At 41.1% G+C, this 25,034-nt stretch overlaps 1 protein-coding gene across 2 annotated transcripts; it reads right to left on the bottom strand.

Annotated features, from left to right (window-relative positions):
* Positions 1–394: 394 nt before the first annotated feature.
* On the bottom strand, positions 395–23,994 carry LOC113423180 (C-type lectin domain family 2 member A-like). Of its 2 annotated transcripts, XM_087954357.1 has the most exons (8): positions 23,443–23,696; positions 22,372–22,398; positions 14,124–14,154; positions 13,179–13,292; positions 8,387–8,479; positions 1,095–1,279; positions 890–993; positions 395–575 (listed from the first exon to the last, which is right to left on the bottom strand). In XM_087954357.1, exons 1-8 carry the CDS (start codon positions 23,632–23,634, stop codon positions 404–406), a joined length of 918 nt encoding a protein of 305 aa, XP_087810483.1. In that variant the 5' UTR covers positions 23,635–23,696; the 3' UTR covers positions 395–403. The 2 variants fall into 2 exon arrangements, with proteins under 2 accessions (XP_087810483.1, XP_087810484.1); XM_087954358.1 differs by lacking the exons at positions 14,124–14,154; positions 23,443–23,696 and adding an exon at positions 23,753–23,994.
* Between the last annotated feature and the right edge of the window lie 1,040 nt (positions 23,995–25,034).

Raw genomic sequence — 25,034 nt, 5'->3', positions numbered from 1 at the left:
TATGTCTGTACAAAAAGATGTAACCCGGGATCAAGCTGCTTTCCAAAAAGATGCTTTATGTTTTCATGTTTTGTGTTTTGTTCGTATATGTTTGATTTTTAAAAATTAATAAAACTCTTGGGAAAAAAAATGGAAGCCTGAGTCAACCCTGACCCTGGTGAGATTCGAACTGCCAAATTGCAGGCAGACAGTAGTCAGCAGAAATAGCCTGCAGTACTGCACTCTAACCACTGCACCTCCACGGCTCCTAATTAGCTAGCCTTAATTCTAAAGCAAAAATTACTAAAAGCTAATTCAGGACTGAGGTTATTAGGGTTATTTAAATACAATTCTTAAATAAACATTTTTAGCTTTAAATAAAAGAAACAGACAAAATATTAAGACCTCCCTAAGATGCTGTCACTCAACATATTGCTCTGCCCTCCCCCCCACCCAGACAGGAGCTCCCCTTCATTCCAGCCTTGATGCAACTTTCTGGCCGACTGCAGAGAAAATGTTTCTCCATGGAGCATACAGTACTACTGGCCCCCTTTCCGTTCAGATATGCACAGAAGCCTTCTCCTCGCACTGGAAACCTGCAGAAAGAACAAGGAATTACTGCTATCTGCTTGGGCAGAAATTAGCACTGCAAAAATGATCCTTCTAGGAAGATTGCCATCTTTAAAACACAGGGTACATCAGCCAAGAGATGTTACATATTATTCCCTGAGCATTTTTCTTCTCTTTTCCTCCCTTTTCGGTGCTTTATTTTTGCAGAGAGAGCCTTAGGTAAAAATTACCCTCATTTTTATTATTGTTTCAGCCATTGAAACTGAAGATGTATGTAAATACTTTGAATAGTTAAATAGCTATATAGATACTAAAAGCAAAGAAATAAAACCCTACTTACTGATTTTTAAACACTGTGCCATTGGACCATTTCCAGATTTGGTTAACTTTTCTTGAGAGACCAAACCAGTAGTGAGAGGAATGGAAAATATGCACCAAAAACTCCTAGGAGAAGGGAGATAATGTATAGTAAAATCCTCATTTAAAAGACTTAACTGAAGGAAGAAAGTGTAAGAAATTAATCATGATGTCTACTTATTCCTTACCAGTTCTTTCTGAGTATCAATCACAGCCAAGGAGCCATTAAATGAAGAACAAGTTTCTAAACTGACAGGCCAATTCCTTTCTTCTTTTGATACATAGAGACATTTTCCATTGTATTTAATCCAGGAATCTGGGCAGGCAACACTTACAAGGGGAGGGCAAGGAGGACATGTTTCTGACTTTTTAACTAGAAATAAAGCAAAATGGACAAATGATAGAACTCACAATCCACTACAGTTCTGACAACAAGGTTTGAATAGTTAATATTAAGGTACCTCGCTTAAATTGCAATGTGTTCTAGTCCTGGGTTAGACACAAAACCCAGTTGAGTCACCTTAGGATAATAAAAATAAGGACAAATAGGCTGAAAAACAGCTTCTATCCCAGGGCAGTAATTCTACTGAATTCTACTGTATAGTGCAATATGAATGCAATATCAGGGGTTTTCAATTCAATGTATAGAATGTGAAGGATGTGTGTTTGTGTTTATGTTCATAGTCATAATGTACACCTAAGATGGTATTTAATTTCATTGTATGAGGTGCAGTGACAATAAAGCAAACTAAACTAAACTAAAATTAGGCCAGTCACTCTCTCTCAAGCCTTAGAAGAAGAAGGAAGCAGGGGCAAACCACTTCCAACGTCTTGCCACACAAAAAAAACCCCACCTGTTTTTGACTGTTCAGCATTCCCTTCCTCACACGATCAAAATTTGGATACTTGGCAACTGATTCATATTTAAGATGGTTGCAGCAGTGGACTTCCGGTTGAACTTCCCTGAATATGGACCATTACCACGATCGTCCGCGGCTTTGGTCCGTGCTTCTTCGTCGGAGAGCCCCGATCATCCAGATCTGGGGCAGAAGTTGCCTCGAAGGGGTGGTGGAGGAAGGGAGACTGCCAGCCAGGTACAGGGGAGCCACATATCCCCTCCCTGGCTTGGCAAACACTCCCTCCCGAAGATGTCTGAAGCGGTGGTCTAAAATGGCCACCCTGAAGGGGAAGAGTCTGCTGGAATAAGAGTGTGCAGGAGGAATGGTGGAAAAAGAGGACAGCATAGAAACCAGGAGAATTTTGGTATAAGGTACCCCAGTTTTGAAATCTTTTAAAAGCGTTAAGAAAGTAGATTTAAGCTGTGGACAAAGAAATTAAGAAAGAAAAATTGTGACAGATGAAATGGCTTTGTACTTAAAAGGAAGAAGCCGAAAGAAGAAACCTGCATTTGAAATAATTAAATATACAACCCTGACACCAAACAGGTTTATTAAAACTGGATTGGGCCGTGTCAAGGTGGAAAATAAAATTTGAAAATTAATGCTTGAATTTACTGATATTGGAACTTTAAAATCTTGAATAAGTGAAATCAGGAAAAAGGAAAAGAATTTACTCTAAACAGAGCAGGGAGTGCCATCTAGTGGAGAAGGGAATTGTTTATACATATCCCTTTCTATTCTAAAACTTGGATCCGTTAAAGCAGTGGTCCCCAACCTTTTTTGTACCAGGGACCAGTTTCACGCAGAAACACTTTTTCAAGGACCGGGGGGGGGGGGGGAGTCCGAGTTTGGTGGTTTGCTTGCAGACGTTTCATTACCTGACTAGGTAACATCTGATGTTGTTACCTAGTCGGGTAATAAAACGCCTGCCAGCAAAACCACCAAGTTCAGGAGCGCCAATGCCTCCTCATTGCAACCCTGAGCGACAGATATTCTCTTCTATTGGGACATTTAAAACGGAGGGTTTCAGCTGCAGATTCAGGAACTGCGCCGGGCTGAGGAGCGCCTTCAAAACTGAGCGCTGGGCGGTGGCGGCCCACGGCTGTCTCTGCGGCTCAGGACAAGTCCCTGCAGGACGGCTGAGAAGCCCTGCCTCTCGGCCCTGCCTTCCTCAGCCCCATCCCTCAGGTGTCTCCCTCCCTCCCTCAGCCTCATCCCTCAGGTGTCTGCCTCGTTCCTCTCTCAGTCACTCTCTCGCTCCTCCACCAGCCCAGGAAGAAACTGCTTCAAAGAAGCCGGCAGGGTGGCTTTTCCTGTCGGCACAGCTCTTCCGAAGCGCCCATTCACCCCCACCCCGCCGCCCGCGGTTCAATCCAGTGCTCCGTTCTGCCTACCTGCCTGCCTGCCTTCGTTTCTGGTTGTTTCGGAGCAGCTTCGGCTGAGTAAAAGAGGCAAATAGTTATTATTCTCAGCCGAAGCTGCTCCGAAACAACCAGAAACGAAGGCAGGCAGAATGGAGCACTGGATTGAACCTGGATTGATTGGCAGCGGGGTGGGGGTGAACGGGCGCTTCGGGGGAGCTGCGCCGACAGGAAAAGCCACCCTGCCGGGCTTCTTTGAAGCAGTTTCTTCCTGGGCTGGTGGAGGAGCGAGAGAGCGACTGAGAGAGGAACGAGGCGGGAGTAAACCGAAGCCACTGAGCCAGAGAGTAGGACAGGCTTTGGTTGCTTCCTCCCTCCCCTTCTTTCATTTGTGTCCTTGATCCCTGATCCCAGCAGCATTCACCGAAGGTGAAGAAAGCCGCCATTTTTATTTTATTTTTATTTTCTTTGCGGCCCGGTGCAAAGTGATCCACGGACCGGTAACGGTCCGCGGCCCGGTGGTTGGGGACCCCTGCATTAAAGAGTTTCTTGATATAAAAGAATTGGAATTAGGATACTACAAAATAGGGATCTTGGAAAGTAAAAGTGAAATTTGAAAACAAAGGGAAATTGTGGATGTGTTTGGTGTTTAATTAATTAATGGATATTAAAAAGTGGAGCTAATCTGGAAATCAGGAGTCAATAAGAGTAAAATGTTGGAAAAACTTCTTTAAACATTGTCTAAAGATGGCAGGAATGTTACTGGAACTTAAATTGGAACTTAAAAACATGAAAGACATACTACAAAAAGAAGGCAAATCATTGGGTTTCGCATTGCAATTTCTGGAAATGGAGGTTTCAAAATACCAAGAACAACAAGATGAAGAGAAATCAACACAAGAACTGGCCATCTTAAATGAACATTTGAATCAACGGAAACTTAAGCAAAGGAGGAATAGAAAGAGAATTAATAATAGGAGGTTTAACACTGTAAGTAAAAGGGGATTTATTCTAAAAACCGAACAAAAGAAAAGGAAACAGCAGGAAATGAAACTTCAGGGGGGAGTAATGGAAAAGAAGGGAGGTCGAAATTGGAGTGATAAAATAAGGGCAAGAATGAAATGGGATTTGGAAAGAAAGGAATATGGCAAGCATATAACAATGAAATGGAATTGCTTAATTAAAAGGCACAGAGTAATGGTTGATTGAGAATTATAAAGAAGGGGATTCTGCAAGAGTATTGGGACTACTTTAAATAAACAAGAAATGATAAGTTTAGAAAATAGTGAAATGTAGATTATTAAAAGGGGAGAGAGGGACTGGTATTGTTTTGCTATTCATTGTGATTGTCTGCTTTTTCTTTATTTATGCTTTGACATTAAGAGAGATAACTAAAACAAAGACATTAATAATATTAAATGAATTAATAAGCAATAACATAAGAAATGATAAAACAGTGGAATATAGAGTATTAAAATGGGAGAAGGAGATTGATATTGTTTTGCTATTGTAGTGACCGTTTGCTTCTTCTCCCTTTATATTATGAAATTAAGAGAGGTAATTAGACTAAAGATATTAATAATACTAAGTGAATTAATAAGTTGTGGCAAACAGAGCAGGAGTAATGTCAAAGGGGAAACAATATTAGTTCTTATGAAATGATGATTAATTATGTCTGTTTTATCTATATATTTTTTTAATCTAGATATATTTTTTAGGTAATGAGAAAGGGAACTTGCAGATCCAGATTTAAAAGATATATACGTAATGTAGTAATTGCTAGAAAATTGTTATTGTGCCTTTTTCTTCTTTTTAAAGTGTTAACTCAAAGTTAAATTATGGGAATCTTAGAGGGTGGGATTAATTATGTGATACGTTTAACCACAGGGATGGCACTTTGGAATTGGCAAATAGGGGTGTTTATTGTTCAACCTTGAGCCTGGTGGGATTTGAACTGCCAAATAGTAGCTAGCTGGCAGCAGAAGTAGCTTGCATACTGCACTCTAACTGCTGTGCCAGAGGCTCCTAACCACTGCACCACAGAGATCAAACAATGTATTGGAAAAATTATAAAATAAGATGGGAAAAGCTTGATGATTAAAATTAAAGAAAATATATAAAGTAAGTTTATTTATTTATTTATTTATTTATTTATTTATTTATTTGCCAATTGTTTACAAGATAATAAGTATAAGTGTATACATAGTTGTGAATACATGAAATGGGTACATATAAGAAAAATAAAAGAAGAATAAGAGAAACAATAGGACAGGGACGGTAGGCACGTTGGTGTGCTTATGCACGCCCCCTACAGACCTCTTAGGAAAGGGGTGAGGTCAATAGTAGACAGTCTAAGGTTAAAGTTTTTTGGGGTTTGGGGAAGAAACTACAGAGTCGGGTAGAGTATTCCAGACATTGACCACTCTATTGCTGAAGTCGTATTTCCTGCAATCAAGTTTGGTGCGGTTAACTTTGAGTTTGTATCTATTGTGTGCTCTTGTGTTGTTATGGTTGAAGCTGAAGTATTCATTGACAGGTAGGACATTGCAATGTATGATTTTATATACCATGCTTAAATCAGACCGAAGACGGCGTAATTCAAGGTTTTCTAGTTCTAGAATTTCAAGTCTGGTGGCATAAGGTATTCTACAACGAGTAGAGGAGTGGAGAACTCTTCTTGTGAAATATTTCTGGACTTTCTCAATTGTGCTAATATCAGATACGTAATGTGGGTTCCAGACTGATGAACTGTATTCGAGTATTGGTCTAGCAAATGTTTTGTATGCTCTGGTTAGTAGTGTGATATTACCAGAGAAAAAGCTACGTAGGATTAGGTTAACAACTCTTAATGCCTTTTTGGCTATGTAGTTGCAGTGGGCTCTAGCACTTAGATCAGGGGTGGGCAAACTTTTTGGCTCGGGGGCCTCATTGACTTTTAAAATTTGACAGACGGGCCGGGTCAGCACAAGATACGATACATATAAAAAACTGCAAAATCTCCTCAAAATCAAGTCACTGTGCCTAATGCACTACCTGGTGTCGAAATGCCTGTCATTACAAGTCAAAATCAAATGAATGCAATCATTCAATCATTCACATCAAACCTTAATTCTGTAGCAATCTTCGGCGAGCCGGATTAAAAAGACGAACGGGCCGGATGTGGCCCGCGGGCCGTAGTTTGCCCACCCCTGACTTAGATCATTAGAGGTGAGTATTCCAAGGTCCTTTACAGAGCTTGGGTCATCAACAAGATCTTGACTATTCAGCTTGTATTTTATTTTCTGATTTTTTTTTGCCAATATGTAAGACAGAGCATTTATTTGTTGAGATTTGAAGTTGCCATTTGTTTGACCATTCTGATACATAGTCAAGATCTTTTTGTAGGGTAGCAGTATTGTCTGTGGTATTGAACAGCTTTACATCATCAGCGAAAAGAACGCAATTGCTCTTAATATGATCACAGAGGTCATTTATGTAGAGTATGAAGAGAGTTGGTCCTAGAACACTGCCCTGGGGGACACCACTATTGACAGGTACAGAATTTGATAGGACGCTCCCAATTTTGACCATTTGTTGTCTGTTTGCCAGGAATGCTTCTATCCAGTTATTCAGTTGTCCAGAGATACCATAGGATTTTATTTTTAGGAGTAGTTTGTCGTGTACCACTGAATCAAAGGCTTTACAGAAGTCTATGTAGATTGCGTCTATTGCTTTGCCCTGGTCGAGTTGTGTCGTCCATATGTTTTTGCAGTGTAAGAGTTGCAGATTACAGGATAGTTTTAATATAAGTTAGTTTAATATAAGTTAGTTTAATATAAGTTAGTTTAATATAGTTTAATATAAGTTAGTTTTAATATAAGTTAGTTTAATATAAGATAGTTTAAGATAAGTTATCAAATGTGAAAGATGAATATGAAATGTAAGTCAAGTTTGTTAACCTGGAATCATGCTGTTCACTGAAAAAAGTTTTTTTTCCTCTAATATGTGAAAATTGAATAAAACTTTTGCAAAAAAAAAAAAAGATGGTTGCAGCATTCTGGAGTCATATGATCAGCTTTTGCGATCCTTCTGACAAGTCAATGAGAAAGCTAGATTCATTTAACAACCATATTACTAACTTAACTGCAATGATTTCCTTAACAACTTTAACAAGAAAGATTGTAAAATGGGGCAAAACTCACTCAACAAATGTCTCACTTAAGAACATAAATCTGGGACTCAATTGTGGTCTACTTTTGTGGTCTAATTGAGAACTACCGTATTTGGGTTTGTGCGATAAAACAAAGAGAAATGGTAGAGAATGAAAAGGCATTAAAATCAAATGCAAGTTTGTTTATGTTGGATCGTGTTATCTTCTTCCTGTCTCCAGAGCCTTGGTGGCACAGTGGTTAGAATGCAGTATTGCAGGCTGATTCTGACCACTGCTAGGAGTTTGATCCTGACTGGCTCAAGGTTGATTCAACCTTCCATCCTTCCAAGGTCGGTAAAATGAGGACCCAGATTGTTGGGGGCAAATATGCTGACTCTGTAAACCACTTAGAGAGGGCTGTAAAGCACTATGAAGCAGTATATTAGTCTAAGTGCTATTGCTATTTCTATTTCTACATTGGCTTGTCCTAACTTTCACATAGCAATATTCCCTTCCTGGGGCATTTGTGAGTGTCAAAAATGTCCAGAGGCAATCACAGCAGTGCAATACCATTCTTGCCTTTTTTAGATATGCAGGCAATATTTGACCACACCTACACTCTTCCGGAAGGCACTGAAGACTTGACTCTGCCAGTGGGCCTGAGGAACCCAGGACAGGTTTGAGCCCATTAAATGGCTTGTGTGATGTGCTGTCGCTCGGTAAAAGGCTTTTATATTGGTTTATTACCAGTAATTTATTTTTGATTATTTTCTTCTATTAGTTTTATGTTTTATATATGTTTTTATATTCCTGTAAGCTGCCTTGAGTCGCCAAGTGTGACTAGGCAGCAATATAAATTTTCTAAATAAATAAAAATAAATCAATAATTAAAAGTCTAGGATTCAACTGGGATTCAATTGCACTGCCACAACCATCATTTTGACTTATTTGACACTCCCTATTTTTAGTTGCTGCTACTTCCTTCCATATTCCGCGTCTTAAATGTAATCATTCATGCATGGGACGATCTTGATTTAAACAATAACAATAACAAAATGGAGAACATTAAACAGAAATCTCTCCTTACTTACCAGCCAATGAAATGATAATAATGATCAAAGTTGCAATTGCAACAACAGCTCCTACAGTGAATAGTTTGTCTGAAATGCACTTAGGTATGAGACCTGAAAAACAGACAGAAAAATATTAGAACGTAAAGTTTATGGTTTTCTTATTTATATTATTTATTCTTTGACAGACTCACGAAATGCTGTGGACATAGTAGATTTAGACTTCAGCAAGGCATTTGACAAAGACCACAACAGCATCACCACCAGATGCATTTTTAACTGGTTAACCGTACTTAGCAAGTAGTCCTTAATGGTACTACGTCTACATGGAGGAAAGTAAGCAGTGGGGTATCAGGAGCTCCATCTTAGGCCCAGTTCTCTTCAAAATTTTCATAAATGACTTAGATGAGGGAATAGAAGGGGAAATCATCAAATTTGCAGGTGACACTAAGCTGGCAGGAATAGCCAACACCCCAGAAGACAAACTCAGGATCCAAAAAGATCTTGACAGACTTGAACAATGGGCCCTATCCAATAAAATGAAATTTAATGTAGAGTGAACCAAGGTTTTATACCTGGGCAGGAAAAACCAAAGATACAAGTACAAATTAAGCGAAACGTGGCTCAAAAACAGTAACTGTGAGAAGGACCTTGGAGTCCTAGTGGACAATCAGTTAAAACATGAGCCAGCACTGACTTCCGGTTTGAGCTTCTTCAGCGACAGATCGAAACCTCGTCTCTCCGAGGCTTCGATCCATGCTCGCCGCTGGAGCACCCTGAGCCGGCTGGTTTCGGGGCTAAGCCACCCCGTAGAGGTGGTGAAGAGGGGGGAGACTGCCGAGTTGAGGAGAGCCGCATCTCTCCTCCCCAGCTGGCCATTACTCCCTTTCCCGAAGGTGGTTGCAGTGGTGGTCAGAAATGGCCACCACAAAGAAGAATTCGACCGGAAAAGAATGTGCAGGAGGAAGATAAGAAGAGAAAGTTTTGGTTGACCGGGTCAAACAGCAAAAGCAACAAATAAGGTACCCTGGAATTGAAACTATTAAAAAACAATAACATTGTTCCCTAAGATTTTTAAGCTGTGAAGGAGAGAGAAAAGGGAAAAGATTTGGTTTTCTCCTTTTCCTATACTGACAGCTAAGAGACAAGCAAGAAATTGGAAAAAAATCCACTTTGACATCAATAGGCATTTAATGCTGAAAATAAAAAGTCAAAGGGATAATAAAGATTTCTGGATAATTAAAAGCTTTTGAAAACAGGAAAGGAGAGAAAAAGAATAAAAGGGCAGGATCTGGAAGGGAGGAGACTGCCTCGAATTAAAAAAGAACTTACAGTAAAATCTCAACAAGACTTCCAAAAGATACATTCTAACTGAAATATCGCAACAAAACCCCAGGAAGAGAAAGTCGAAAAAGAAATAAGAAGATATAACTCGGGACTATCTGGATTACTTGATGATTTCTGGATTCTTGGTTATTGTTTTGAAAGACTAAAATTAATCGGGTGGTTGTTTAAAACTGTTTAAAATGGCTCCACTTTTAGAAGAACTGAAAATGGAACTTAAAAAGTACAAAGAAGATGCACAAGAAGAGAGAGGTTCTTTTGGCTTCGTATTTCAGTTTTTAGAAATGGAGATTTGGAATTATGAGAAACAACAAGAAATGCCTGCAGAACAAGAAGATTGCGACAAAGAAGAAGCCATCTTTAATGAACAAGTAATCTTAGATGGGGGGAAAAAAGGAAAGGGGGGGGGGAGAATGGAAAGTTTAAGATTGGGAAAAACAACTCCAAAAAAAAAAAAAAGAGTGAAAAGAAGTATAAAATCAGAAAGCAACAGAAGAGGGAAATGCAGAAGAGAGAATCAGAACTAGAGAGACAAGGGGGTAAAAAGGGGAGGGAGAAGATGAGAGGGAAGAAAGAAAGGAAAAGAAGGTATAAATATAGAGAAACAGGGCCTATTTAATAATGGGTGAAAACCTAATGGAAAAAGGGATTCTGCAAAGGTACATAAGATAGTATGGTTATATTAGAAACAGAAATAATTTTAGAAAATATGAAACAATATATGATTAAAATGTCTGATAAAATAGCTATCGTAATTCAGTGGAATGCTTGTCAATAAATAAATGTAACAAAAGGTATATTTAATTATTTATAAAACATATGTGAAGAGAAATAAGGGAAAAATTAATTATGGAGATTATATGTGTTTTTAAGGAAGTATGATATTTAATTGAAAAGAAGTGTTAAAGATGTTAAGATTTTAATGATTATTAATGATAGAACTGAACTGGAATGGAATGAGGGTTTATAATTACATATATTTACAGTCTTTCTTTTTTTTTAAAAGAATATAGTGTGTATTATAAGAATGTACCAAGCAGAATTCGATTGGAAGTAATGTATTATGTATTATATTGAAGGTCATAAACTTAAAGTATATATTGAAGTTTAAATAAGAGTCGAATGGATGTAATTAAAAGATATAAAGGTGTCATACTCCAATTAGTAACTACAGGAGAAAATTTGTTTAATGAGAAAAGATAATATGAAATTGAAACAGAACAGACAAAAGTATAAATATAATGATTTGAATTGAGATGAGATAATCAAAGTAAAATTGAGAAAATTAAAAGAGGGGAAAAACTATATAGAAAATGTAGAATAGTATAAGACATGGAATAGAACACAAAAAGGAGCATGAAATTGAGCTTTGTGTCTGTATAAAGAAGTTCAACCCGGGACCATGCTATTTTCAAAAAAGATGTTTTACTTGTATTTTGTATGTGTGAAAACTCAAATAAAACTTTATTTAAAAAAAAAAACATGAGCCAGCACTGTGTGGCAGCACCCAAAAAAGCTACTACAATTCTTGGTTGTGTAAACAGAGGCATAGAATCAAAGTTACATGAAGTATTAGTATGACTTTATAAAGCCTTAGTAAGTTACACCTGGAATACTACATCCAGTTTTGGTCACCACTTTACAAAAATGATATTGGAACTTTGGAAAAAGTGCAAAGAGAAACTAAGATGATTAAAGGCCTGGAGACTAAAACACATGAAGAACGGTTGCAGGATTTGGGTTTGGCTAGTCTAGAGAAAAGAAGGACCGGGGGCATAATAGCGGTTTTCCAGTTTTTAAGGGGCTGCCACAAAGAGAAGGGGGTTAATCTATTTGTCAACTCATTTTGTATACACATTTTATAATTGACAACAGAAAAGGGGGGGGGGGGGAGTTTCAAAGAGCAGGCAAAATCGAAACTACATTCCATTCATATTTTCTTCTAAAACTGATGAGATGGCTGAAGCTTCTGCTGCAGAAAAAATCTAATTGGAGAGCATGATTGACAACTCTTGGCTATGGACGTTTTTCGTTGGATGATACACCCAGAAGGGGGGGGGGGGAAGCAGGATCAAGGATAACAGTGAATTACATATCTCAGAGTTGGCTACGCCCAGATTAGTGCCGGACGTAGAATGTTACCTTCAAATAAATCCTCTTTAGTTTTGGGAGTGTGGCTCAAGCTTCATGATGTAATTGGGAGTAATTGCCGGAACCCTAACACTATTCTCCAAAGCACCTGAAAGCTGGATAAGAAACAATGGATGGAAACTAATCAAGGAGAGAAGCAACTTGGAATTAAGAAGAAATTTCCTAACAGTGAGGACAATTAACCAGTGGAACAGCTTTGCCTTCAGAAGTTGTGAATGCTCCAATACTGGAAATCTTTAAGAAGTGACTGGACAGTCACATGTCTGAAATAATACTAGACTAGAAGAATTCCAAGATCCTCCCAGCTTTAATTTATTCTGATTCTGATTGTTTAAATTTTTTAAGTTTTTATTGATTTATAAGCCACCCAGGGTTGTACTCAGACTGTAGTATACAGATAGTCCTTGACTTATGACCACAATTGACCCCATTTCTGTTGTTAAGTGAAACATTATGTGAATTTGCCCCATTTTACGACTTGGCTCTCAAATGGCTCATAACGTATATCCTTCTCACATTTGTGGGAGACACACAATCAATCTCAATCCCATTACTCTTAAATGTTGAATAGCCCCGTCGGAAGAAAAAGGCGGCAACAATTGTGAGCGCCTTATCCAAGTCCTAAAATGTAATATCACAATGTACAGTTCAAGTATAGAAGAGCAGAGTGGAAAACTTCATGTTCTCCAAAAGCATTACAAAAATTAACCAGATCTTGTTCTTTGAGACAATGGCATCAATATCAATTCCTTCCCCCTTCAGATGGATGATCTGGACTTCCCTCTCAAACCCTAATTACCAAAAGTCAGTGGCAGGGTTTCTGCCCTGGAAATGGGAAATACCTGTCAAGGTGATGTGGGAAACTCACAAAAGGTAGTGTTGGCCCTAAAGTCAGTTTTGTGTCTGTAAAGATTCTCACTCATCCAGGTCATGGTTGTCCTAAAGGTGCTTTTTTCAGGAGGCAACTGGACTTCCTTGTTTTTTCTCTGAAGATGTTTCGCTTCTCGTCCAAGAAGCTTCTTCAACTCTGACTGGATGGTGGGGAATGGAAGCAAGGAATATAAATCTTTCCATTCCCCAACATCCAGTCAGAGCTGAAGAAGCTTCTTGGACGAGAAGCGAAATGTCTTCAGAGAAAAAACAAGGAAGTCCAGTTGCCTCCTGAAAAAAGCACTTTTGGGATAGTTTTGTGCGACGTTTCTCTTTTCAAAAGAAGGCAGGAGGAAGATAAATAAAGAATTCTGATTTTTACTTAGGTGTGGCACGGCTCTACCCACTTTAATATTTTCCCCTCAAAGGGCCCCAGGCAGGTGTTCACCTTTGTTATGACCAGCATTTCTTGCCCTTTTTTCATCACAGCTTCCAGGAGAAGATGCAGTTGTCATCTCAGGAGTCAAACAATCACAGTATCGAGAAACTCCTTCTACTAATACTGGAAGGCAGAAGACAAAACATGGCAGATGTAGTTGTCACCTCAGGAATCAAATCACAATACCCAGAATCTCCTTCTACCCCTGAAAGAAGGCAAAAAAAACCCCAAGAATGTTCTAGTTTTGCTCTTGGGAAGACATTGCCCCCAATACCCAAATGAGGCTCCATATCTTTCTCAGTCAAAACAATTTAAAGAAATACTTTAAGTAGCTGAAACTCGTAAGATCTCCAAAACCTGCAACCGCTGAAAAGTTTACAGGCAGAACTCAAGGTGACTGCCAAAAATCTCATGAGTGATGAACATTTTGCAATATTTTATATTAGGAAGTGGTGCCCATGTCATAGGACAAAATCGGGCCTAGATCTGGGGTATTGGCTTTTTTTGGGACATATTGGAAGACCTGCTTGCTTTTGCACAAGAAGGTCTGCATGATCTTCTAAGCTTTAAGATCACCACACACAGATCACCTGGAATATTCCTCTCAAATGCTCTTCCTGGTTCACCAGATTTAGAATATTTATTTCCAATAAAGCTCTTGTATCATAAGAATGGAGGATGACTGAAGGAAACAATCCTACTGGTAACCAGTTCTCTTACCAGTTTTCTCTTCCCAAGTCATCTCCAGATATTGCAAGTCAAAACTTTTGCCCATCCAAGTTTGCTTTTTCAATTCATGCCTGCTTTATTTATTTTGATTCCTTTGCTTAGAATAGAAACCAATGTTTTTCGGCCATAGAACCAATAAGCGTTTTCCTCTGACTTCATTACTAGAGCTTTTCTCCTGCTTTCTGTAGTTTTCAGCTTAGTGAAAGAAAGATCTGAATTCCTCACCTTTAATTTCTTCTGGCATCTTCCAAGCTGTCTGCAAAAATAAAAAATAAAAAGACCAACTAACATCAGAATCAGCCTTACTACTGACAACGAACATATGGAAGTATTAGACAGCTTTTGCCTTTTGAATCAACTATTAATAAATAGCAAAAGGAAAACAAGTCAAGAAACTAGCCAGAGAGCAGTGCTTGACAGAAGAGACGTGAAGCTCCTATAAAAATAAAACAAGAAATCAATTTCTAGGACATTATTTGGGGAGACTAAGCATGAAGACTGTTAAAACTAAAAGTAAAGTTGGTATATTTGATTAAAGTTAGAATAGATATAATCTTTGGTAAATTTGATGGACTTTTGTTAACTCGAATAAGTGAAGAGGTTTTAAAGATTTGTTTATAGAAAAAGAGATGAGATAGGGGAAGAAGACATCTCTGGCTGAAATATTAGAGACGGTGATAATTTATTAAAACTGCTTATGCTTATTATGTAGGGGGAAGTCATTACTTTCCGGATTTTCTTTCTTCCTTCATTCTCTGCACTTTCTACTCCCTTTCTCTTTATTTTACTTTGGCTTTAGTTATCTTTTTAATTGTAATGTTTAATAAAATGGTTACAAAAGAGTTTAAAGGAAAACTGTTTTTCCTCCCTTGCAGTGGGAGTCCTCACAACCAAAAAGCCCTCACAGTCACAAAAAGCGCTGTGTTTCTTCATGCTGCCCACAGCAGGAACCTCATCACAAGACGAAAGAACACACCTACTCACCACAATGTACTCAATGAGTCCTATTAATCATTCTACCACAAACTAGAGCACACCCTGCTTTGCAAAATAAAGCCCCCCAAACACGCAGGACCCCTGCACAAACTTTATAGTCTCTTCAAAGCAAAGCTGTTGTTAGAAAATAATTAACCCTTAGGCAAAGGGGCCTGGCATGCTTCTGCCCAAGCCTCAAAATGCAACTCCACTGAGTCTCAGCCTTGAAATACAGGTAGTCCTTGACTTACAATGGTTCATTTAGTGACCAAAGTTACAACATGGATTTTAAAAAGTGACTTACGACCATTGCAGCATACCCCCAAGGTCACAGGATCAAAATTGAGACATTTGGGAAACTGACTCACATTTATGACTGCAGTGTCCCGGGGTGATATGATACCCTTCTGCGGCCTTCTGACAAGTCAGTGGGGAAGGCAGATTTACTTAACAATTGTGATACTTAACAACTGCGGTGATTCCCTTAACAAATGTGGCAAGAAAGGTCGTAAAATGGGGCAAAACTCACTTAACAAATGTTTCATTTAGACACAGAAATTTTGGGCTCAGTTATGGTCTAAGCTGAAGACTACATGTAGGCCCAAATCTAGGAGGCCCAACTGCTGTCCAGGCAGCCCGTTCAGCCTTGTTAGGCTTCAGCCAGGAGCCCACCCACACCTGCATGCTAACCCGCCTCTTCCACTGTACAGGTAGCCTTTGACTTACGACCACAATTGAGCCAAGATATTTCTGTTGTTAAGTGAGACATTTGTTAACTGAATTGTACGACCTTTCCTGCCTCCGTTGTTTAGTGAATCATTGCAGTTGAGAAGTTAATAACACAGTTGTTAAGTGAATCTGCCTTCCCTACTGACTTTTGCTTGTCAGAGGTTGCAAAAGGGGATCACATGACTCAGGGACCAGCAAAGGTCATAAATATGAACCAGTTACCAAGCATCTGAATTTTGATCCCGTGACCATGGGGATGCTGGAAAGATGGTAACTGTGAAAAACGGTCAAACATCACTTTTTGCAGTGTTGTTGTAACTTTGAATGGTTACTAAATGAACTGTTGTAAGTCGAGGACTACCTGTATTTACTCCCAGTCCCGGACAAGAAGCAACCACTCAGCCTCCACATTGCATAGCTATTCATGTTGCTCTCCTTCCTTCAATTAAGGCCTGAATTGAAAAATCGTCAATTGAGTCAAAGTACAGATTGTGTAAAGAGGCAGAAGTAACAGTACATCATCATATACTTAGCTCATGTAAGAATATCTCACCAGTGGTGGGATTCCAAATTTTTTACTACCAGTTCTATGGGCGTGGCGTGGCTTGGTGGTCGTGGCAGGGGAAGATTACTGCAAAATCCCCATTCCCTCCCCACCCCACTAACCTGCTTTCCAGCTCCGTTCTCCTGTGCAGGGCAACAAAAGAAGACCCAGCCAATCAGCTGGGACTCGGGGGGCAGAGAATAGATGGGGATGGGGCCGGTCAGAGGTGGCATTTGCCGGTTCTCCGAACTACTCAAAATTTCTGCTACTGGTTCTCCAGAACTGGTCAGAACCTGCTGAATACCACCTCTGGATCACACATATAAATTATAAACAAAGACATAATACAGTCACCAAATGATTCACTGGAACATCTGTAAACATTTTCATGTGCCAGCAGTGAAAAATTGGTGGGAACATATGAGTTGAAAAGGAAGTTGAAAATGAGGTTAAAATATTGCAGGATTTCCAAATACAAATACATCATAACACATCAGATTTAAGTGGCTGAAAAGAAGAAAGTTTGTATAATTGATGTGACAATACCAGGAGGGAGTAGAAGACAAAGAACTGGAAAAGAGCAGAAAGTATCAAGATCTGAAAATTGAAACGGAAAGATAACATAAACCGGTCATAGTGGTTCCAGTGGTTATCAGCAGACTGAGTACCATACCAAAAAAAATCTTAGATCTGTGTATTGATATTTCCATCTGTGAATTACACAAGGCCACACTGTTTGGATCCCTCTATATATACAGTATACAGCAGTACAAAATCCTGAGGTTCTTAGTAAGAACTTGATGCATATGAAGATCAACACCAGTTTAAAAAACTGGCAGCTTTGGCTTCACATTGTTGTGATTAGAGAGTAACAACAACAATAAAAAAATGGAACCATAAAATTGAGAAAGTAGCAGAAAATTAAGAAGTTAAATTGCTCTGGGACTTTAGAATTCAAATGGACAGGCACCTGCCATATAACAGCCCAAATGAAATAACCACCAATCAGAAAGACAACAAAGTATAGATAGTTGCAGTACCTGGAGGCAGCATAATAGAAGAGAAAGAAATGGAGAAAATGAAAAAAAAATAAAGAATTTCAAATAGAAAGACTGTGGGGAAAAATAAAGCAAAGGTAGTACCAATAGTCATAACTGCCTTTGGTGCAATCTGAAAACAATTGGAGCACCATTTGGACTGCCATCTGTCAGAAATGGTGTAGCAGGGTCTCCTGCTTGGGCATGGAGTTGGACTAGATGACCTACAAGGTCCCTTCCAACTCTGTTAATCTAATCTAATCTAGCACCATCGGCATTGATAAGATCATGACCAGTCAATTGCAAAAGGCAGCTTTACTTGGAACAGCTTACATCCTGTGACAACTCATTTAACACCGTAAAACAGAAGCCTTCAAACTTGACAGCTTTAAGACTTGTGGACTTCAACTCCCAAAATTCCTCCTCCAGTCATGTTAGCTCAGGAATTCTGGGAGTTGAAATCCACAAGTCTTAAACTTGCCAAGTTTGAAGACCCTTGATTTATACTACACTGTAGTTAGTAAGATACAGTGCTTCAACTCCCAGAATTCCTCCTCCAGTCATGTTAGCTCGGGAATTCTGGGAGTTGAAGTCCACAAGTCTTAAACTTGCCAAGTTTGAAGACCCTTGCCATACAACATCAACATCTGCCTATCCCTTGTCCTTGGGAAGGACTCGATAGGGGGACAAAAATGCCAAATTTACACCCACAGCATGAAAGTTAACATAGGGCTAGAAAACACACCTACTCACCAAAATGTAATCAAGCAGTCCTCACAATCATCGCATTGCATGTGTCCTTACCAGCACTCGCAGCCTGGGTGTGTGTGACCCAAACTAGTGCACCTCCTGCTTGCAAAATAAAAACCCCGAACTGGCTGGACCCCTACATGAATTCTAGTCTCTCCACAGCAAAGTTGTTGTCAGAAAGCGATTCACCCTCAGACAAAGAGGCAGGAATGCCTCTGGACTCGCCTCAAAGGGAGGCGGCCAACCTCACTGAGATTCACGAGTGGGAAACGCGTGCAGATTTGGGGTGGGTGGAACAATGCTCTCTACAGGCAGCCTGTTCAGCCTCGTTAGGCTGCAGCCAGAAGCCTGATCCTCCTCCACCGACTGGTGCCAGCCCATCCCGGCTCTTGCACAGTATTTACTCCCAGTCCTGGGTGAGAAAACATTAGAGCGGCTTCCATATCTGTTCATGCTGCCAAAGTTACCCGCTTCTCCCTTCCTTCCTGCGAGCAACACCTGGCAGCCCCTCCTCAGCAGGTGACGTTTTCTACTCTTCTTAGCTTCTTCCTTGTTCTGATTTGCGAATCAAAAGCGCCGAAAGCAGCTGGAGAAGAAAAAAAACCGCGAAGAAAATCCTCCGACAACCGTGAGGGAAGCTCTGCAAAACGTAATCACCAAACCAGTAGTTACACCGGTTGAATCCCACCCCTGACCTTGGAGGTCCTCTAGACCAACCCAGGGTGGGATTCAAATTTTGTAACAACCGGTTCTGTGGGCATGGCTTAATTTGTGGGTGTGGCTTGGTGGGCATGGCCAGGTGGCCATGTGACTGGCAAACCAAATATAAGTGGTCCTCACTTAATGGCCAGTTGCTTAGCAAGTGTTCTAATTTATGACTGATCTCCCCAGAACTATTTGACCTGTTTTTGGAGTTTTGACAGCCATGCATGCACGCATGTGTGCACACACACACACACACACACACACACACACACACACACACACATTCAAACCTCCTTCTAACACTGCTATTCTATGATTCTGTAAGGATCTCCTGCTGGAGGAGGGGGTTGGACTAGATGACCTCCAAGATCCCTTGCAGGCCAGTCCTAGATTGCTGTGCTGCTTCAAAGAGTCTTCTGAAGGTTTGTGTCTTTCCTTCCTCTCCTTTTTTTCTCTCTCCCTCCCTCCCTTCATCTATTTATCTATCCACCCATATATCTCACTTTCTCCTCCCTCACTTTCTTTTTCTTTGTCCCTTCCTTCCATCTCTCCCTTTGTCTATCCCTTTTCTTCCTTTCGCTTCCTTTCTTTTTTCTTTGTCTTTTCTTTTTCTTTGTCTCTCTCTCTTCCTCATTCCCTCTTTTTCTTTTTCTCTTTCCCTCTCTCTTTCTCCCCCCCTCTCTCTGGATCTATCTCCCCCTCTGTATCTCTCCCTGTCTCTCTCTGCCCCCTCCCTATCTTCCCTCTCTCTCCCCCACTGTGTCTCTGTCTGTCTGTCTGTCTGTCTGTCTGTCTGTCTGTCTGTCTGTCTGTCTGTCTGTCTGTCTGTCTGTCTGTCTGTCTGTCTGTCTCTCAAAGCCAGGGCTGGGCCAAGCCAGCAAGCTTTCCTTGGAGCTCTTCGCTACTTCTTTCATTTCTTCTTTTTGGAATCCAGACTGGCTGAACAATGATTGCCAGCTGCGGTGGAAGCGTCCCTTCAGGCGACCCTTCTCCTCCTCCCCCTCTCGCAACTGGCAGCTGTGGCGGAGCCAGGTGGGTGAACATGCACAGGGAGACCCTCCTCAAGCGAGCAGCCGCTCGCCCCATGCCCAGTTTTGTTGTGCTTTGACACTTGTTTGAGGGTCTCCCCACACGTGTGCACCTCCCCGCCCCACCATGGCCGCCGGTCGTGAGAGGAGGGGGAGGAGAGTCACCTGAAGGGTCGCTTCCACCGCAGTTGGCGATCATTGTTCAGCCAGTTCTCTCACCTGCTCTTGCTGTGGAAGCGAGGGAGCCTCTCCCAAGAGCAAAAAGCTTCAAAGTCCCCCTTCCCATTGGAAACAGCTCCCAGGCAGCAGAGAGAAGCAGGATTCAACCGGGCTTGCTTCTCTGCTTGCCCGGGAGCCATTTCTAATGGGAGGGGGGGGCTTGGAAGCTTTCCTCTGTGCTGGGAAACTCGTGTCCCATCAACAGCAGCAGGAAGGAACACGTGGAGGCTCATGGAGGCTCCAGCCAGGTTAGCAGCTGCTTCTATCACCTGTTGCTGTTTTTAGGAGAGCAAGAGTTTCCCAAAACAGCAGAAAGCTTCCGAATCACCCCCCCATCGGAAACAGCTCCTGGGCAAGCAGAGAGAAGCAGGATTCAACCTGGCTTGCTTCTCTGCTTGCCCGGGAGCCATTTCTAATGGGAGGGGAGGGACTTGGAAGCTTTCCGCTGTGTAGCAGCAGGTGAGAGAAGCAGCCACTGACCTGACCAGATCTATAAAAGCCTCTCCACGTGTTCCTTGGTGGAAGGCAAGTGATTTGGGAAAGGCAACTGGTGGCAGCAGCAAAAGGGGTGGGGGAAGGCGACTGGGGCTTGCAGAGACTCACTTACCCAGGGACATCAGTAAAGGCAGAACCATAGTGGAAGGCAGGTAGCAATGGCTGGCCTGGCGGGCATGCAAGAACAGGCTGCAGGCAGCAGTGTTGTGCATGTGTGCAATGTCGCGCATGCGTGATAAGGACTGATGGGCAGGCAGTGGAGAAGCAGGCAGAGAGGGGCGGGGCCAGCCAGAGGCCCGATTTACTGGTTCTCCGAACTACCGGGAATGGTAAGAACCGGTTCTATAGAACCGGGTCGAACTGGTAGAATCCCACCCCTGGTTCAACCCTCCTACTCAGGCAGGAAATCCTATATACCATTTCAGACAAATGGTTGTCCAATCTCTTCTTGAAAACTTCCAGTGTAATGTAGCCCCCAAACCCAGAGAACCCCAACATGAATTCTAATCTCTCAACTGCAAAGTTATTGCTGGGGGGAAAAAACCAGGCACCCTGTTTGAGAAGCTTCAAAGAGCTTGGCCAACTACTATTCAGCCTCTTAGGCCTCAAACTCTTGTGGCTCTTCGACCTAAAAAGGTAACCCGCCCCTCCTTTCCATCCAATAGTGCTGTGCCCCCACCCAAAGCAAAAAATGAAGGTGATAGACATATTAATATATATATAAGAAGAAAAGACAGTTGCAGAAATATGGTAAAAGAAAACAATGAACAGTTAATCAGAGAAACACAGGATTGTGGTAGAAATAGTTTTAAAGTGGATAAAATAGTTTTAGAAGTGGATAAGGAAAATGAAGCAGTGCTTAAAACAGCAAATGAAAATAAATATAAAAGTAATGAAACAATTCAGAATGGAATAGAAGAAATGGAATGATCAAAGTATGATTTTGGAGATGTTTATGAAACTAATATGATAAAATATGGAAACTAAGAATGCTTTAAAGATTAAAATATTACGTCCACCACCACACCACAAATGCTGAAAACAAATGATGTAGGAATATTGAAAACATGCTACTGGAATAAGAGTAAAAACATAAGCACACAATGTAATTATAAAATACATATTCCATTTTTAATGTGTGTGAGGATTGCACCTGTGACTGTCCAAAGAACCCCATATTTATTTGTTTTTTATTTATTTATTTGATTTCTATAGCTGCCCATCTCAGCTGACTCTGGATGGCTCACCTGCAAAAAGATATTACAATTAAGACTTAAAAATAGTTTAAAACAAAAACAGTAAAAAAAAACCATTAAAATAATAAAAAGATTAAAACGTCTAATTTGAGTACATACAAAGCAAGACACCTGGCCTGTTAACCATATAGCCAGGAGAGGAGGGTCTTAGTGCATGTAGTGGGCCCTAGACTCAGGAGCATAACCAGGTTTTAAAAGTTTTATGGAAGGCTAATCGAGTTAGGACCACTCTAATCTCCAAAGAGAGGATTCCACAAAGCAAGGGCTGCTGTAGAAAAAAACACCTTGTCTTCCTAGTCCCCTTTAGCTGACATTCTTTGGCTGATGGATCTGCAACATGCCTGTCCTATTTGATCTAACTGGATACGTAGAAACTTTGGGAAAAAAGGCGATCCCTCAGGTACCCTGTTCTCCATTCAACAGAAAGTGGACAGGAGTGCTAATTAAAAATACAGAGAGATTAGTTTGTAAAGCATGCATGGAAGGTGTTTGGGAGAATTCTAAACAGGATGCAGGAAGGAACTTACAAACATTTAAAGCAGTGAATTCAATCCAGTAGTTAGCATGATAAAAACCAACACCCCCATCCTACCCAAAGTGCTGAATATACAGATCTATTTTTATCTTAATCTTCTTCCTAAAATAGAATAGGGTTGGGCTGTTGCATAGAAACTCAGGCATCCAGAGTTTGGTGTGAAGCAGATAAAAACTTCAATGGGAAAGATAGAATTTTACCTTTGCAAAGGAGACTTCTTTGCCCACCTGGAAATACAAAACACCAAATAAATTCAGGCAAAGCAAAAAGCGTTTATAGGTAGTGCTCAACTTACAACCGTTTGTTTAGTAACCATTCTAAATTACAACGGCACTGAAAAAAGTGACTTATCATCATTTTGCACTTTTATGACTGTTGCAGCATCCCCATGGTCACGATTTACATTCGGATGCTTGACAACTGGGTCATATTTATGAAGGTTGCAGTGTCCCAGCGTCATGGGATCCCTGTTTGCAGCCTTCTGACAAGCAAAACCAATGGGGAAACCAGATTCACCACTTAACAACTGTGTTACTAACTTAACAACTGCAACAATTCACTTAACAAATGCGGTAAGAAAAGTCATAAAATGGGGCAAAACTCAATAAATTTCTCACTTAGCAACATAGAAAATATTCCCAAGGTCATCCAGAAATTTATGGGTTATCTTGCTCTTTGCCAGCTGCATTTCTATCTTTCTTAAAACTTGCAAATGTATTCAAGGACTTTCAGAATCTGATATCTATTGTGCAGTTGCCAAAAAAGCAAGTTCTCACATGACAAAGAAATGTCCTTGGCTAAGAAGGGAAAAACATGTTTCCTAAAAGAAAAAAAACCTGCCACCTTAAAAGTGCTAATATAACCTTTTAAAATGCTAATAATGGAGCCTGAAATTTGAGATTAACAGTGCCACCCCAATTAGTCCTACTAATCATTGCATTACACATATCCTTAGCAAGTGCAACTTAGTAGCGCACCCCCTGCTTGTAAAATAAAGCCCCCAAACCCAGAGAACCCCTACATGAACTCTTCCATTTCTCCACCTGGAAGTTATTGCTGGAAAAAAAAAAATCCCGGAGATTAATTAACCCTCACGCTAAAGGAAGGGCAGGTTTTTGCATAACGCCTCAAAGGAGGCTGGGCAGCCCCGCTGTGAGTCCGCCCGCAAAAGACGTACTGAGATTAAACCTACTATCCAGGCCGCCCTTCCAATCTTTGTTAGACCTCAAAACCTTGCAGCTCTTCGTCCGAAAAATAAAAAGGTAACCTACCTGTCCTTTCTGACCAACTGCGTCCAGCCCCTCCCCGCCACCGCCCCCACACGTAATTTTGTTTATTCCTGGAACCGATAGCGCGGTGGTTAACGCGCCTGCCAGGAAAAGAATTGCTCGCTTGAGGGAGCTTTGTACAACGTTTTCGCCTTTCCCTTGTTCCGACTTGGCGATAAAAAGGCGCAGCCGCATAACGGAGCGCAGCGTTAACAAAGCGGGGGAATCCCCCGCGCCAGGCAGCAGTGCCTCCGGCTTTCCAAGGACTCCCCCACCCAGCCCATCAGACCCAGAGCCGAGCCCCCTTCCCCACCTGAGCGTGCAGCGCCCGAGGGTTTTTTTTCCTCTTCCCGCATTTTGCAGCGTTGAGCCTAAATCATATACTCCCCACTTCTCCTGGGGTCTCCGGGTCTGCGACCGTTACCAAAACAACCTCCCTCTTTAACAAGTCCAATCAATGCGAAGAGACCGTCGCTTTTTCCTTTCGCTTTCGCAGCAGAAGCGATTCCTCCTCGAGTTGCGCTTCCCAATTTTGTCAGAATTTGGGATTTCAGGTGCCAGAACGTCGCAGGCCACCCGTAAGTCACCTGCCCTCCCCAGGGTAACTTGGAGCAGCTCTAAATGAATCAAGGAGACAAGTAAAATCTAGAAATAGGAGGAGAAATTTCCTGACGGTGAGAACAATTAATCAGTGGAAAGATTTTGCCTCCAGAAGTTGTGAATGCTCCATACTGGAAATTTTTAAGAAGAGATTGGACAACCATTTAATTACAAGAGCGCTCTCTCTTTATTCATGTCTTCTCCATGAATACATCTGACCCCACTTGGAACAATTTAAAGCCAATTTGTCTGAAGCCCCCCCTCCCAGTTGTAGGCTAGCTAGTGCCCCCCTTCCCCAAGAAGTCATACCTTTGTTGATGTAGGGGGTGAAGCAAAGAGAAAATCTATTCGTAGGCAATACCAAATCTAAGAACTGGTAAACTTGAGGTTCCTTTAGGAAACCAAATGAAAGCATTGCAGGCAGATGGCCATTTAAACTCTTCATTAACCCTCTCAGGGAACCAGTTTGGTAGTCTTGCCTTAGACACAAAGCCAGCTGGGTGACCTTGGGCCAGTCCCTCTCCTTCAGCCCTAGGAAGAAGAAAAAGAAGCCAAGGGCAGTCCATTTCCAAAATCGTGCAAGGAAAACTACAAACTGTCCAGATATTTGAATTGAATAGTGAACTCAGATAACACTAGTGTGATAGAAGCCAAATAGACCTGTGGTCAAACACAAGAAAGCAGAAACTTGGTTGACAACATGCTACAGTTAACAGAAGTCCACAAAAGTTTAATGAATGCAAAGGGGAGATAAAATATCTCAATCTACTTCCCATTATAGCTCATCTACTGGCAATCTTTTATCCCTACACCTGTGATGGCGAACCTATGGCACGCGTGCCACAAGTGGCACGCAGATCCATTTGTGCTGGCACACAAGCTGCAGGCAAACTTACCTCACTGCGCATGTGCGTGCCTCACAGCTGATTTTTTTGGCTGGTTTGAGGCCTTTTTCAGCCTCCCAGAGACTTGGAAAAAGCCTCTGCAAGCTTCAG

This window comes from Notechis scutatus, chromosome 2, assembly GCF_049901735.1.
Source record: "Notechis scutatus isolate UNSWTSFEM ecotype Mainland chromosome 2, rNotScu1.2, whole genome shotgun sequence".
Lineage (NCBI taxonomy): Eukaryota > Metazoa > Chordata > Lepidosauria > Squamata > Elapidae > Notechis > Notechis scutatus.
Note: the sequence above shows the minus strand (reverse complement) of the source record. Positions and strands in the feature narration are given on the sequence as shown.